Below are 15,989 nucleotides of genomic sequence, written 5' to 3'. Positions count from 1 at the left end.
TAGCACCCTCGCACCCCTCCAATCTATCCTCAACTCCGCTGCCCGACTAATCCACCTCTCACCTTATTACTCCTCTGCCTCTCCCCTCTGCCAATCCCTTCACTGGCTCCCCATTGCCCAACGAATCCACTTCAAAGTACTGACAAACACATACAAGGCCGTCCATAACCTGTCCCCTCCCTACATCTCTGAGCTACTTTCCCGATACATCCCCACACGCACTCTCCGATCCTCACAAGACCTCCTTCTCTCCTCTTATCGCCTCTTCCCACAATCGACTCCAAGATTTCTCCCGTGCATCCCCCATACTCTGGAACTCGCTACCCCAACATATCAGACTCACCTACAGTGGAATCCTACAAAAGAAACCTGAAAACCCACCTCTTCAGACAAGCCTACAACCAATGACCCTGCTGCCTCTATACCGCCATGACCAACTCAACCCGCACCTACTGTGTCCTTCTCCCATACCATGTAGATTGTAAGCCCTCACGGGCAGGGCCCTCTCTCCTTCTGTACCAGTTTGTAACTCATCTTGTTTATGATTAGTACAATTGTCTGTTATGTATGTGCACCGCTTATCATATGTACAGCGCTATGGAATGAATGGCGCTTAAATAATAAATAATAATAATAATAATAATAATATCTACAATCAGAGATAAGATGTGGGTATACTTACCTTGATTCCACCAAGCTATCTGCCTGCGATACCTAGGGGAACAAGCCCCACAAGTAGATTTTTAACTATTATCTAAATAAAGTGTTTATTATTTTCATTTTAGTAACCTTTTTTAGGGCTCTTTCACACCTGCGTTCTTTTCTTCCGGCATAGAGTTCTGTCGTCGGGGCTCTATGCCGGAAGAATCCTGATCAGTTTTATCCTAATGCATTCTGAATGGAGAGAAATCCGTTCAGGATACATCAGGATGTCTTCAGTTCTGGACCGGAACGTTTTTTGGCCGGAGAAAATACCGCAGCATGCTGCGCTTTTTGCTCCGGCCAAAAATCCTGAAGACTTGCCGCAAGGCCGGATCCGGAATTAATGCCCATTGAAAGGCATTGATCCGGATCCGGCCTTAAGCTAAACGTCGTTTCGGCGCATTGCCGGATCCGACGTTTAGCTTTTTCTGAATGGTTACCATGGCTGCCGGGACGTTAAAGTCCTGGCAGCCATGGTAAAGTGTAGCGGGGGAGCAGCATACTTACCGTCCGTGCGGCTCCCGGGGCGCTTCAGAGTGACGTCAGGGCGCCCCAGGCGCATGGATGACGTGATTGCATGGACACGTCATCCATGCGCATGGGGCGCTCTGATGTCATTCTGGAGCGCCCCGGGAGCCGCACGGACTGTAAGTATGCCGCTCCCCACTACTACTATGGCAACCAGGACTTTAATAGCGTCCTGGGTGCCATAGTAACACTGAACGCATTTTGAAGACGGATTCGTCTTCAAATGCTTTCCGTACACTTGCGTTTTTCCGGATCCGGCGTGTAATTCCGGCAAGTGGAGTACACGCCGGATCCGGACAACGCAAGTGTGAAAGAGCCCGAAGTAAAACACTTTTACTGATGGTTATAAAATTACCTAATTAGAATTATTATAGTGGATCCAAAGGTACAGCTCCATATTAGGGCAGGCATTCCACCCCATAGTGTGATAGAACAATCTGACAGTGGGGGTGATATTCTCTCACCTAGAAACGATGCCACAGTCTTGCTGCTCTTTGCCATGTTCATTTCCAAGATGAAATCAGCATGTGTGGCAAACCCAAGTAAACTGCTTTTCTCTTCTCTAAGCTTCACCAGTTCTTGAAGGAGATTATTGTTCTCCTATGGAAGTCAATCACAACAACATTAAAGTCTCATTTTGAAGACCATACTGTCCGTTAGGATGAAAGAAAATATGTCCTTACCTCTTTGCAGCGAGAGTTGAAAGCCAACTCCAGCTTCTGCCTCGTCTCCGGAACAAAACATTTTTTCATCAGAGGGAAATAATGGGGATACTTTAAAGTTACTTTTAGTTTTCCATCCTCCGCCTTCTCCAGCGAGTTCAAGAAATCATCAGGGAGGCCTCCTGGAAACCACATTGAAGCAGTGTAAAGCGAGTGCTACCCAAAAAAGTGCTTTTGGAATACTTTAAAGAAATGTATTGGGAATTACAGATTGACCTGTCCTGCGGACAGGTTATCAATATCCGATTGGCAGTGGTGCTGAGAGTTGGACCCTCACCAATCAGCTATTAGAAAAGGCTGTGGCCCTCAGATCACTGCAGCCTCTTCCCTGCCTGTGACATTACTTCCATCACATGGACTTTGTGACCGTGGTGCAATACTAGAACAGCCACAATACAACGCATGGCACTGTGTTTCATATACTATGAAGAAGGGCTGCAACGATTAATCCAAGTTATCGATAATATTAGATGACGGGATACGAATCCAGTTATTGAATAATTGGCCGATACGTTGCTATGCGAGCGGTCAGGCGCTATGCCTGGGGGTCCTTAACCGGCAGTAACTTTTACTTCAACTTTAAATCAGCGCATCGTTATTACCTTACAATGAAGCTCCAGTAACAGGCAGAGCGGGCGGCGGCGTTATGTCACTCACTTACGTGACGCGCCTGCTTCATTCATAAAGTGGGCGGAGCAGGCGCGTCACAGGAGTGAGTGAGGTTACGCTGCCGCCCGCTCTGCCTGTTACTGGAGCTTCATTGTAAGGTAATAACGATGCGCTGATTTAAAGTTGAAGTAAAAGTTACTGCCGGTTAAGGAATAGTCTACTGCTGTGAGTGGCGGGGCCGGGGATCTGTGGATGGCACTGTTATGGGAAGAGGGATCCTCCCCATAACAGTACCATCCACAGATCCCCCTCCCCATAACAGTGCCATCCACAGATCCCCCTCCCCATAACAGTGCCATCCACAGATCCCCCTCCCCATAACAGTTTGTCATCCACAATTTGTTTTAATATGGCCTTTGAACATAATTTTTCAAGTGAAATCATATAAACCCCTTTTTTTTGTCATTTTGGTGTTTTTTTCCCATGATTAAAATCAATGAAATTATCGACAACTAATTGATTATTCAAATAATAGTTAGCTGCAGCCCTACTATGAAGCAGATGCAACGTTTGCCCAAGTATTGTGGCCTCCTCAAACTTGATCATTGAGGGGACCGAAAGTGTGACCCCCCCCCCCCCCGATCAGATACTGACAGCCTGTTCTATATCATCAATATAGAAGTCCCTGAAAACCCTATTTAAATGCTGTGGACACTTGAGAAGATTTTTTATTGCATAGCTGTAGTATGGTATAGAAACAAAAATATATTTGCAAATTTTGTATTTTTATTTTTTAAAAATCTGCTCCGCTTGTCTGCTGCAGCCTCCATTCAGAGAGGCTCACTCTGTAGCCTCTCTGCTCTCCTGAATGCTCACTAAGTGGATGTCCCTTTTTATACAAGTTTATTTTATTTGGTTTCAAAGCTGTCAAATTAATAAGCATTCAAGAGAACAGAGGGGGCTGAGCCATCAGAGACCCTGTCTGACAGCTCACATACTGAATAGGATTGTGGAGACTGCAAGGAATGTCCATAGCCTTTAAAAGAAACTGCTAAGAATATCCTATAAGATCTGGTATTAAACTACAATTTGTAAGGCTACTTTCACACTCACATGGATCTGCACAGACGGATCCGTTCAGACAACACAACCGTCTGCATCCATTCAGAACGGATCCGTTTGTATTATCTGTAACATAGCCAAAACTGATCAGTCTTGAATATCATTGAAAGTCAATGAAGGATGGATCAGTTTTCTATTGTGCCAGATTGTGTCATAGAAAACGGATCCATTCCCATTGACTTATATTGTGTGTCAGAACGGATCCGTTTGCTCAGTTTCGTCAGATGGACACAAAAACGCTTCCAAAGCGGAATAGAGACTGAACGGAGGCAAACTGATGCATTCTGAGCTGATACTTTTCCATTCAGAATGCATTAGGGCAAAACTGATCAGTTTTGGACCGCTTGTGAGAGCCCTGAACGGATCTCACAAACAGAAAGCCAAAACGCCAGTGTGAAAGTAGCCTAACCAATAAGCCAAGATGCCTAAACATTACTTCATTAAAGGGGTTGGCCACTCTGTTAGCACTTATTAAAACTATAAAGAAAGTAGGGAGATATTACACTTAATATATCTTCTTAAGCCGATCTGCCTGGTTTTCCTGTATGAAAGCTGTCGGTTGCACTCACCAAAGCTCTGGTGATCATAGTGGCTCCCTGAAACCACTGATTGGCGGGAATGTCGGGACTCGGACCCCTGCCAATGTGGTAATGATGACCTGAGGACAGGTCATCATCAATTCCTGGATAACCCCTTTAAACATTGCATGGCCCAAACTATGCACATTTACACATTTCTGATCAATGTCATATGCACTTAACTCACCTAGCTCCTCCCTAGAAAAAGTTAAAAAAGTAATGTCCTCATTCAAATTTTTGCTAAAATCAATGGAAAGCGTGCTCATTTTTTTCTTAATGTCCTTAATTTTCTGCAAAATAAAAAACAATTTAAAAGCAGTGAAAATTATAATTTACCAAGAAACCTGTAAAATTACAATAAAGTTATTTGGGAACTTTTATTTTTTTTAATGAATTCACGTGTGATATTTAAGAACAGCCTAAAACTTTATTTATAGGTTATTAAAGTGTTTCTTAGACCAAAAAAAAAAAGGATATAATACTCTTACCGGTAATTGAATTTCCCTTTAGCCTCCACAACGGCATTACCTGAGGTTATTTTGCCTCCTTCAGGGGCAGGAAACAATTAGATCAGTACATAAAACACCCCCTCATGACCTGCTCCATAGTAACTCAAGAATAGATGCAACAATTTAATGAAGTAATCTTCTAACAAATAAGAACAAGGATATCATCCACACAAAATAGTATGAACACAACAGGAAAATTGGGGCGGGAAATTATCCATGCCGTTGTGGAGGCTTAAGAAAAATCCAATTACCGGTAACAGTAATTTTAGTTTTTTCCTCTCGCCTCCACAACGGCAAACTGTATAGGGCGGGATAACAGCAGACAAAACCTTCCTCCCGAAGGTCAAGTCCTTATTAGAAATTACGTCTAGTTTGTAATGTTTGAAGTAGAAAGTAGACCGGCTAGACTAAGTGGCTGCCTGACAAATTTCCTCTAAGGAAGCATAGGCGCCCTCCGTCCAAGATGTAGAAACCACCTTAAGTTTTAGCGGGGGAGAAATGTTCTTTTCCCTATAGCAAAGGACAGTGCATTGTTTAATCCAGCGTGCTATGGTGGCTTTGCTTGCAGCTCTCCCCTTGTTCTGGCCTAGGTACTAAATGAGCAACTGAGCCGACTTCCTAATGTCTCTAGTTTTTTCAAGGTACTGTAAGATGCATCTCCTAACGTACAAATTCTGAAATCTTTTTTTCCGAAGTTGCCTGGGGAAAAAAGATGGACGAGATATTTCTTTCTGGCAATGGAACTTAGAGACCACTTTAGGAAGGAAATTCGGAGAGTGCTGTAAAATAATTTTATCTTCCAGAATTGCCAGAAGAAACAGTTTTCAAAGACAATAACTTTTCTGAAAAATCAGCAAGAGGTTCAAAGGGAGCAACCATTAGATCTTAGAAGACCAGATTTAAAGGGAACCTGTCACCCGGATTTTGTGTATAGAGCTGAGGACATGGGTTGCTAGATGGCCACTAGCACATCCGCAATACCCAGTCCCCATAGCTCTGTGTGCTTTTATTGTGTAAAAATAAAAAATAAATGATTTGATACATATGCAAATGAACCTGAGATGAGTCCTGTCCCTGAAATTAGTCACATACAGGACTCCTCTTGGGTTTATTTGCATATATATCTCAAATCGGGTTTTTTTTTGTTTTGTTTTTTTTACACAATAAAAAAGCACACAGAGCTATAGGGACTAGATATTTCGGATGTGCTAGCAGCCATCTAGCAATCCATGTCCTCAGCTGTATACAGAAAATCCTGGTGACAGGTTCTCTTTAGGTCCCATTAGGGTAGACCTAATGGAAGGACAAATTCTACTAGCTCGCTTAAAAAACCTCCATATTAATTCCAGCTCAGCTAATCTGGTTCCCATAAAGGCACTTAGGCCTCAGAATAAGTACCCTGAAGGTACAAATATCGGCCCTTTCGCTAGGCCTTCTTGCAAAAAATCCAATAATATATTGACATCCGGAGCCATGGATGGGTTCCAGACTTCAGACACAGACAGCAAAAAGGATTTCCAAGTTCGAAGATATATTTTTGACGTCACTAGCTTTCTACTCTGCATTAATGTATCTATGACCGCATTCGATAATCCTTTACTTTAAGATTGCTCGTTCAACCTCCAAGCAGTCAGCCGAAGTTGAGAAATGTCTAGATCAGGCATGCTCAACCTGCGGCCCACCAGCTGTTGCAAAGCTGTTGCAAACCCCCCCCCCTCGCAATAGGGGCATCCACTTTGTGGGCTTTATCCCAAAGGGCAGAATCGTCATCTGTAAAGGGATATTCTCTCTTAATTTTTGATGTTATTTGCCTTTTTCAGGATCTCTCCACTCATTCTGTATCATATTTTTAATATTACTATGAACTGGAAATACTGTCACCTAGACCTAGGAACATCTGGTCCTGTACAGAAAGGGGTTTCTTTGCGTCCTCTAAATTTATGGTGGCTCTGATATTTTTTTTTAGAAGGGATTCAGTCTCTTCAATAGAGCAAAGCGGACGACCCGCCGTGTTATCCATATTACTTGATCCCGCATCTGAGGAGATTTCTCCTTCATCCAAATCTGAATCACTACCCTCAATGAACTGTGATAGAGATTTTAATGTAGATGGTCGCAGCAAAGCTGTGGAGAGTTTAGCGTCAACCACTGCCCCCACTTCTTCCTTAATTAATGATCTCATGCTCTCCATTAAGGAAGGAGATTCTTCAGACACTACTTTGTCTGTGCATTTCTGACATTTTTATCATTGCCAAGTAAAAAGGGCCCTCCTGGAGGAGGCTTACCAGACTGGATGGTCTAGGAGGATCAGAAGATTTGCGGCCAACATCTCCCTCTGAGACCAGGGACATCTTCCACCACCTTTTGTCCAGCAGCGTGTATGGGACACCATGCTCCAGCGTTCACACCTCCTTTTCAAAGCGGTGGAGGACGCTACGCCGGCTGACGTCATCACGCAGCGCCTCACTTTAGGCGCGTCACGCTCTCTAATGCCTCAGCGCCTGAGCCCGTTTGGAACGCAAATGGCCGCAATCCTCCGCCCTCAACACCTCACATGCTCCTGCATCCTGGAGCAGGGATATCAGCCCGGAGTTGTGAAAATTCTGTAGTACACATTTTCGGCAACTAGATGGCAGCAAACCAGATATGTGAGCCTCATGTGCATTCCTTTGTCTTAAGGACACTGGAGGATTAGGTTGCAGTTTTAAAATCTACCCATGAACTCTGAGTTGAAGTTGCTGAAACTACTCCTATCAGGTTAAGGAGCCAATAGTCTCTTCTTAAGGAACACCCCTTTTGTGATGTCATGTCTGCTATTTAAGTGAATGTAACTTGAATAAAGGGTCTCTTCTTGTTCTGGTCAGGGGGATGAGAAGATGCTTTCATGAAACCATCTTGTGTGTCTGGTCTCAATATGAAAGTAGTATGGCGCACAGATACTTCTACTTCTAATTGATTTGGCACCACACAAAGAAGATGAGAATCACATGAATTGCGATAACAGCAATTAGGAAGCTGCCTTACATTTAGAAGCAACAGAGGATCTGCCGAAGTTATGTAGAGGCCGGTGCCTCCTTATAACTCCGGCAGATCCACTACCAGTGCAGGGCTTTATAAATGTGCCCCTATGTTCCAAAATTGTGCCAAAATCATTGGCCCACAAGCAACTTAAGCAGAGAGGAATCATGACTTCAGATGGAAATAAAATGACAAATATTCTTAAAAACGAATATAGAGCACTAGATTCAATATAGTGCTATATATTCATAATGATGAATATTCGTCATTTTTTCCCATCTGAAGTGATGATTCCTTCCTCATTGGCCCACAAGCAAGAAATAGGGAGAAATCAGGTGTTCAGATGAAAAAAAAAAAAAAAAAAGACGAATATTCTAAAAACTAATATATAGCACTATATTCTATAGTGCTATATATTCGTTTTTGACACACACCTGTATTGAGCGCATAATATTCGCATATTACACGATCATTACCGATTTTCGCGTAAAAAAAAAATCTAATAAAATGTAGAATATAACGAATATACGAATTTGCAAATATATGACGAATATTCGCGAAATATCACGAATTCGAATAAGACCCCTGCCGCTTATCACTTGTAATTATGGGGACAGAGCGTTTCTAGGAATTGCCCTGTAGAAAGGTGCCACCAAACACCTGATGACGAGCAAACACTTGGCCATCAGATGAACGCAGTGTTGATGCAGTCACCTAAATTACAATTACCAGAAACAATTAATCTGTATGGAGACCATACAGCAGCAATGATTGCCGCTCTCACCTCTGACGAGCAGGCAACATTCCTGATAATTGCCTGATTTGTAGGCCTGAGTAAAGGGATATTACATTTACACTGTCAATATATTAGTACATTTATCCCATTTTGAGTGTCACACTCTTTATCTGAATGCATGATTCTTTATTTTGTACATCCTATTCTTGTATAACTGGAAGATCTCTCACCTGCTGTTTCTCTGAGGAAAGGTTTAAGCCATTCCTCTGACCCAGTTTAAGGAGTTTTTCCAAGAACCTCTTTGCCTCCGGTTTCAACGAATCAGGAGATAGCACAGTCTGTAAAAATGCATCCATGTCATTTAAACATGTAGTGGTTGTAAAAGGCAAATCTCATCTTACCACTAATATAGTAGAAAATAATCATCTTGCATTCCTTTCACAACCTTTTCTAGATTGATGACTGAACAGTTATATAATGCTCTGTTTACTGTATAGTAAATAAAATATGGGACTCAAACTTCCCATACACATTAGGTAAATGTCAGTCAACCTAGGGCACTTTCACACTTGTGGCAGAGGAATCCGGCAGGCAGTTTAGTCACCGGAACTGCCTGCCGGATCCGTCAAAACGTATGCAAACTGATGGCATTTGTAAGACTGATCAGGACTTTCTACCCTCTAACTTTACAGGTCTAGCCAAGCATGCATATGGAGGGAACGGTAGATATAGCTTTCACTAAACAAGCATTTGACCGAATCTATCTAAGGGCTCTTTCACACTTGCGTTGTCCGGATCCGGCGTGTACGCCACTTGCCGGAATTACACGTCGGATCCGGAATAACGCAAGTGAACTGAAAGCATTTGAAGACGGATCAGTCTTCAAAATGCGATCAGTGTTACTATGGCAGCCAGGACGCTATTAAAGTCCTGGTTGCCATAGTAGTAGTGGGGAGCGGGGGGAGCAGTATACTTACAGTCCGTGCGGCTCCCGGGTCGCTCCAGAATTACGTCAGAGCACCCCATGCGCATGGATGACGTGCCATGCGATCACGTCATCCATGCGCGTGGGGCGCCCTGACGTCACTCTGGAGCGCCCTGGGAGCCGCACGGACGGTAAGTATACTGCTCCCCACTACACTTTACCATGGCTGCCAGGACTTTAGCTTTTTCTGAATGGTTACCATGGCTGCCGGGACGCTAAACGTCGGATCCGGCAATGCGCCGAAACGACGTTTAGCTTAAGGCCAGATCCGGATTAATGCCTTTCAATGGGCATTAATTCCGGATCCGGCCTTGTGGCAAGTGTTCAGGATTTTTGGCCGGAGCAAAAAGCACAGAATGCTGCGGTATTTTCTCCGGCCAAAAAAACATTCCGGTCCTGAACTGAAGACACCCTGATGCATCCTGAACGGATTTCTCTCCATTCAGAATGCATTAGGATAAAACTGATCAGGATTCTTCCGGCATAGAGCCCCGACGACGGAACTCTATGCCGGAAGACAAGAACGCAAGTGTGAAAGAGCCCTAAAGTGAAAAGGGTTTTCTGGCAGTTTAATACTGATGGTCTATCCTCAGGATAGGCCATCAATATCTGATCATGGGGGCCCGACACCCAGCACCCCCCTCCCTGATCAGTTGCAGCACTGCAACCTCTTACTTGCCTCTGTCCCAGTCAGGTGAATGGGCCGGGGCTGTAATACCAAGCTGCTATACATTGAATGAAGCTGTCCTTGGTATGCTGCGAAGCAGACATGGCGCTCACGGAGTGCCAAGGCCTCTTCAAACAGCTAATCAATGGTGGAGCCAGGTTTCAGAACCCCACCTATCAGATACTGGTGACCTATCCTGAAAATAGGTCATCAATACTTTCCTCCCAGAAAACCTCTTGAATGCCCACCCAGCTTGCTTGAGTGTATACTGACAACTGGCATACTGAAGATTCGTCTCAGGATCTGAATAGGTTTGCTTTCCACACCATGTGTATGCATAAATTTCAGCAAATCACATTTAGATTACAGTCGCAGGAATGTCTGCCACGTGTGAATACACACTTGGAGACTAATCAGAAGTTATTACCCATATGTCGACAGAACAAAAAACTAAAGGGAATATTTGTCTTCAGAGCCACCTTTACATATATTGAGAATGACGCAGCTGTCACGTTAAAGGGGTTATCCAATTCCTGAAACAGCCCCCCCCCCCTCCATGTGCCCTCACAGGTAATATACTTACCCCGCTCCACGCACCTCCGCTGCTGCTTCTACCTGTACAGGGAGAAGCAGCAGCGGCGGTGGTGCAGGGACCAGGAGCAGCACTGGGAGAGAGATAAGTATATTACCTGCGAGGGGCCCGGCACATGGGGGGGCTGTTTCAGGAATTGGATAACCCCTTTAAATGCATTAAATGGACTTTTTATTAGCATTCAGCAATTTACATTAAACTATTATCAGGGTGGGGATGGTGGCAGGTTATTTCCAGAGACTTGTCAATTCAGCTCTCAGACACTAGTAATTAAAACTATTGTTATAATGCTGCAACATTTTTTGGCTAAGATCTCAACATAGGAAGTACTTCTGACAATCTCTTATGAGAATATAGCCCAATTGCGTGCCAAGGGTCCACCCCGGGTGCCAGAAGCAATGAGCGCCTCAGTCAATACAGATGGGAGCGCTCATTGCTAGAGCGTCAGGGAGTTGGCGGTCCTTTCACTTACTGACCACTCTCCCGGCCAGTAAGTAAAAGGACTGCCTGTGCACTCTTCCCACACAGGGCTGCAGTGCGATCTGTGCCTGCAGGGGAGTGCTGGATCTGATCATCAGGAATGGGACAGGTGAGTAGTTACCGTTTTGTTTTTTTGTTTTTTTCACTGAGGGGCAGAGAGGGCACAACTACTGTGAAGGGGCACAGTGTGAGCATAACTACTGTGAAGGGGCACAGTGTGAGCATAACTACTGTGAAGGGGCACAGTGTGAGCATAACTACTGTGAAGGGGCACAGTGTGAGCATAACTACTGTGAAGGGGCACAGTGTGAGCATAACTACTGTGAAGGGGCACAGTGTGAGCATAACTACTGTGAAGGGGCACAGTGTGAGCATAACTACTTTAAAAAAATGTGTGTGGTCACTAAGAAGTTAATATGCACCATTATGTGGATGCTGAAGTCTAAAAAATGAAATTAGAACGGTGTCAAGTGGAGTGCTTGGAGTCCTCGGAAAGCACTAGGAGCATCTATCGACGGAGGTACCCGGTCGGGGTGCCAGGAGATCCGTTCCATATATAATACACATTCTAATTTCATTTAGATATACAGTATATACACCTGTATATCCATCTCATGACATCAACCCTCCCCACTATACGCCATAATGGAGAGCAAAATATTTGAATGGCCAGAAAGTATTACTACATTTCTCTAGCAATACTGTTAATCGTCAGTTTTCAGTTGATCCCTGGGATGGCTTCTACTTAGAAGGAAGGGTTTTTTCCTTTGTGAGACAATAGCTGGTCAAATATAATAGTGAAAAACAATGACTGGCAACAATAACTGGAAAGTGTATGGGTATTATTGAGCTTTCCGAATATTCAGCTTTAAAGGAGTTGCCTGGGATCAGAACTGAACCTGGATATAACCTCTTCTTCACTCATTTGGCATTTATTAGATTAGCATTGTTGCATTTCTTGCTCCGATGCCCCCCCTTACCCTGCAGGGCAAGGTCCGTTTGGTTTACACTCACTGTTTTAGGCTTCCTCCTAGCAGCGATCCCTTGTGACGTCACCGGTGTAAATGGCTGGTCTATAGTGTTGCCCTAGGGCCTAGGCTCTAAAACAGCGGATAAAGTCTCCGTCTAGCACGTCACTGGCAGTAAAGAAAACAGACGTTGCCCTGCGTTATTCTCCACTCAGACATGCTAAATGAGCGAAGAAAAGGTTATGTGGGTTCAACTCTAACACATCATAATGAATGTACTGCATGATAACTGTGGTCCAGGAATTACTCTGAAGCAACTACTGTAGGGCCCCAACATTTTTTGCAGACAGCACACCTTGTACTGACTGCATCCATAGTTCTGTTTTGCGGACAAGAATTGGCATTGTTACAATGGGTCCACAAAAATACGGATGCAACATCACAGTAAGGTCCTCCGTATTTTTTTTCTGGATTCACGTTTTGTGGACTGCTGGTGACTTTATATCACATCGTAAAGGTCTAACCTGTAAGTGCTCAAGTTGTCTATAAACATCTTCCCTCATACTTTTCTCCACGTCAAACTCGGACAAGCTCTTATCGGCCTCGGTACTCGCTGTTCGGACATCTTTATCGGAAGAAACATGCTGAAGGAAATCCAGCATGTTCCGCTCAACTGTGAATAGGAGAGAGACATATCATAGGTGATGTGAGGACAGAGCAGCAATTGTAAAGATGACAAGCATAACCTATGGAAGCCACTGTAATCCTTCCAGCAAAGGCACAATGCCAGAAATCTCTCAGTGTAACGACAGGGTTCAGAGAACAGTCAGCCGGCTATACAAATGCTGAGCTCAGGCTTTTATTAAAGCTTTCGGGAGATATAAAACCCAGAGCGCAGGAACATTCTACAACACCCATTTTTCCTATTTTAATACCTTGTTAGCATACTATATAACATTTAGTGGGGTTAGACAAATCTCTCTCATGGGCAGGCAGGTGACTCCTTACAACGATCTGAAGATCGTTTTCTGTTCAGATGTGCAAGTGGAAAATCCATAGCTGAATAGAATAGCAGCAAAGTGGATAAAAGGTTAACTCATGTCATCCAGGCAGCAACCTCTGCAGAATGTCAATGCTTTCTGTGGATTTCGCCCTATGTAATGCCACAGGATTCACTGTGGACTGTCTGTGAGGACAGATGAAGCGGATAAGCGGTGAATATCCTGGCCGGATCTGTAGGTGGAATAACTGCAGGGTGTTACAGTAGTAGCAAAGTGAATCAGATCTTAACAAACCTCAGCCACATGCAGAGGAGAAAAGTCTGCATGGAAAGTAACTTGTAGCTTGGATTTTGAAATCTTCATTTATGTCCATTTTTTCTGTGGATTTTCACAGCAGATTCCACACTTTGCAGTTTACAGTCACGTGTGCATGTACCCTAAGGGCAATCTCTCACAGGGGTAGTCAGTCCGTAAAATATACAGCTGTATTCCCCAGGCTGAACGCTGCTCCTGCCACATGTAATGCTGTGTGTCCCTGCCTGACCTTGAATCTACTGAACTGTACTCACATAATACCGTGTGCACCATTCAGTACAGTCGTGGTCTGGAATTCACAGCATTATAAATCATTATAATGCTGTCAATTTGTGTCACAGAAGAAGGGTTCAGCTCGGGAAATACTGCTCTCATGTGAACCATACTTCATGGACTGAATGCACTCGAGTGAAATTGCCCTAATATCACAAACCTGCAGATATACCTCTGAGCAGCAAGCATGACCTAACAAACAGCTGTACAATGATCACACTACTTATGGAAACTGGGTACTAACTGCCACCAGTGGAAGTAAAGGTGGTCATATGGTCATACACAAGAAACCAGTTTTTCCTCTTGTACGGTACCATGATCAACCCTATAATTTCACCCACTTCCACATTATATGTCAGCCCACATCTAGGGCAAGAGGCATCACTCTGAATCCCAATCCTATACATCAGGGATGCTCAACCTAAGGCCCTCCAGCTGTTGTAAAACTACACCTCCCACCATGCCCTTCTGTAGGATGTCTGGGAATTATGGGAGTTGTAGTTTTCCGACAGCTGGAGGGCCGCAGGTTGTTTCTTGTACACCCTATGGATAAACATCAGCTGCGACATCTGCTGAGCCTCAGACAATGATCGGGTAAGGATAGCGGAGGATTGTTCAGAAGTAAATGGACCAACGTCCTGCTCCCATTTAGCTTGAACAGTCAAAGGGACTAAGTCCAAAGAGTCCTTTAGGAGAGGTCTGTACATTTATGATATTACTCCTTTAGCACTACCCTAACTGGTGTAAAAGAAAACTGGATTAGTTGCCCATAGCAAGCAATCATATTCCACATCCCACCCATTTTTCAGAGCGCCTTTGGAAAATGAAAGGTTAAATCTGATTGGTTGCTATGGGCAACTAAACCAGTTTTCCTTTACACCAGATTTGATAAATCTCCCCCTTAACACTGTCTTTTATTCTACTTGGCTTCTGGTTTAAAAGTCCTAAGACTCCTTTCTGAAGCACAGAGAGAACTTCTCTTTCCAGAGCCTACTTGGTTCTGCCAGAAAAATATGTAATTGAAAACCTTTCTGGAGAGGGACCTCTAAATTTCAAGACCTCCAAGAGTCTAAGATCCAGGATTTCTCCCCAGGCTGGGAGGAATAATTTTAGTCTTCCTCCCACCCCATCATTAGAAATGATCCTTCCTAATGGATTCTGAGCACACGCAAGTAAGAGACATAATACGTGCATACAATCTGACTGCATGTGCAGACGAGACGGACAGAAAATCCGACCTATGGGAAAAGTGGGGAGAGCATTCCAAATCTCTTCTTGTGATTACCCCTAATTTAACCATAAAATAAGGGACCTATGTGTACAGATAGCCACAATATTAGGTTTAAAAAGGACACCCCCGCTGACTCTCAGTCCCGCTTTAAAAAATTTATATCTAAATATATATATATATATATATATATATATATATATATATATATATATATATATATATATATCTATCTATCTCTATCTCTATATCTCTCGAAGAAGTAGGACTGCACTCCAAAATGTAGTAAAATAGCAGTGATTTATTCACCCATGATATGGCAAGTCTTGCGACGTTTCGGCTCACAAGAGCCTTCATCAAGCATAGTAACAGTGAAAATCAGAACATATAAAGGCATTTACAAAGTGTCCAACCCACAAAGGTGTGGTCACAATCAATTACAATTACATACATCTGGTTGAGATCAATAAAGTGCAAATACATAAAGTGACAAGTGCTGAATAATGTACAACTCTAGGGATGCCTTACCCTCAGCGAGAGCCAAAATGTGTACAATACTTTGTATAGGTAGATTCACAATTAAATAAGTGACTTATTGAATGTGGATCGCAGAAATACGGCCTTCAGTGGCGATGGGGCCCACATATACCATCGCGTTCGTTGCGAGTCTTCAACTCATCAATGCGCATGTTCGCACTGACCTCATGATGTGCGTCATAGTGTACAATTCGCGCAAGTTCGCGCGCATGCGCACCATGCGATTGGCGCAAAGGCACCATTTTGCTTAAGGGAATCCACCCTACAATTCTATTTGTATTATATGTGACTGTTATATAAATAGGATCGTTATATAAACATGCGACCGCTGTAGGGATCTCCTACAAAAGCCAGCCTCTGGACCGGGATCCCGACCTTGCGAGCGAGACACCTGACCAGGGGGCCGTGAATGCCAGGGG

The 15,989-nt window shown here is 43.7% G+C and overlaps 1 protein-coding gene across 4 annotated transcripts in view; it reads right to left on the bottom strand.

The window, feature by feature from the left end:
* The window catches only part of THOP1 (thimet oligopeptidase 1), a 51,014-nt gene that overhangs the window by 18,781 nt on the left and 16,244 nt on the right, over positions 1–15,989 (bottom strand). For all 4 annotated transcript variants that reach the window (XM_044269125.1, XM_044269110.1, XM_044269117.1 and 1 more), the window contains exons 3-7: positions 12,741–12,889; positions 8,755–8,862; positions 4,449–4,551; positions 1,914–2,074; positions 1,695–1,830 (exon numbers count right to left, since the gene is read on the bottom strand). In XM_044269125.1, coding sequence (XP_044125060.1) covers positions 1,695–1,830; positions 1,914–2,074; positions 4,449–4,551; positions 8,755–8,862; positions 12,741–12,889 — 657 coding nt within the window. The remainder of the gene's footprint in view (positions 1–1,694; positions 1,831–1,913; positions 2,075–4,448; positions 4,552–8,754; positions 8,863–12,740; positions 12,890–15,989) is intronic.

Source organism: Bufo gargarizans, chromosome 1 (assembly GCF_014858855.1).
Source record: "Bufo gargarizans isolate SCDJY-AF-19 chromosome 1, ASM1485885v1, whole genome shotgun sequence".
In the NCBI taxonomy this organism is placed as follows: domain Eukaryota; kingdom Metazoa; phylum Chordata; class Amphibia; order Anura; family Bufonidae; genus Bufo; species Bufo gargarizans.
This window is presented reverse-complemented; position numbering and strand designations above follow the sequence as displayed.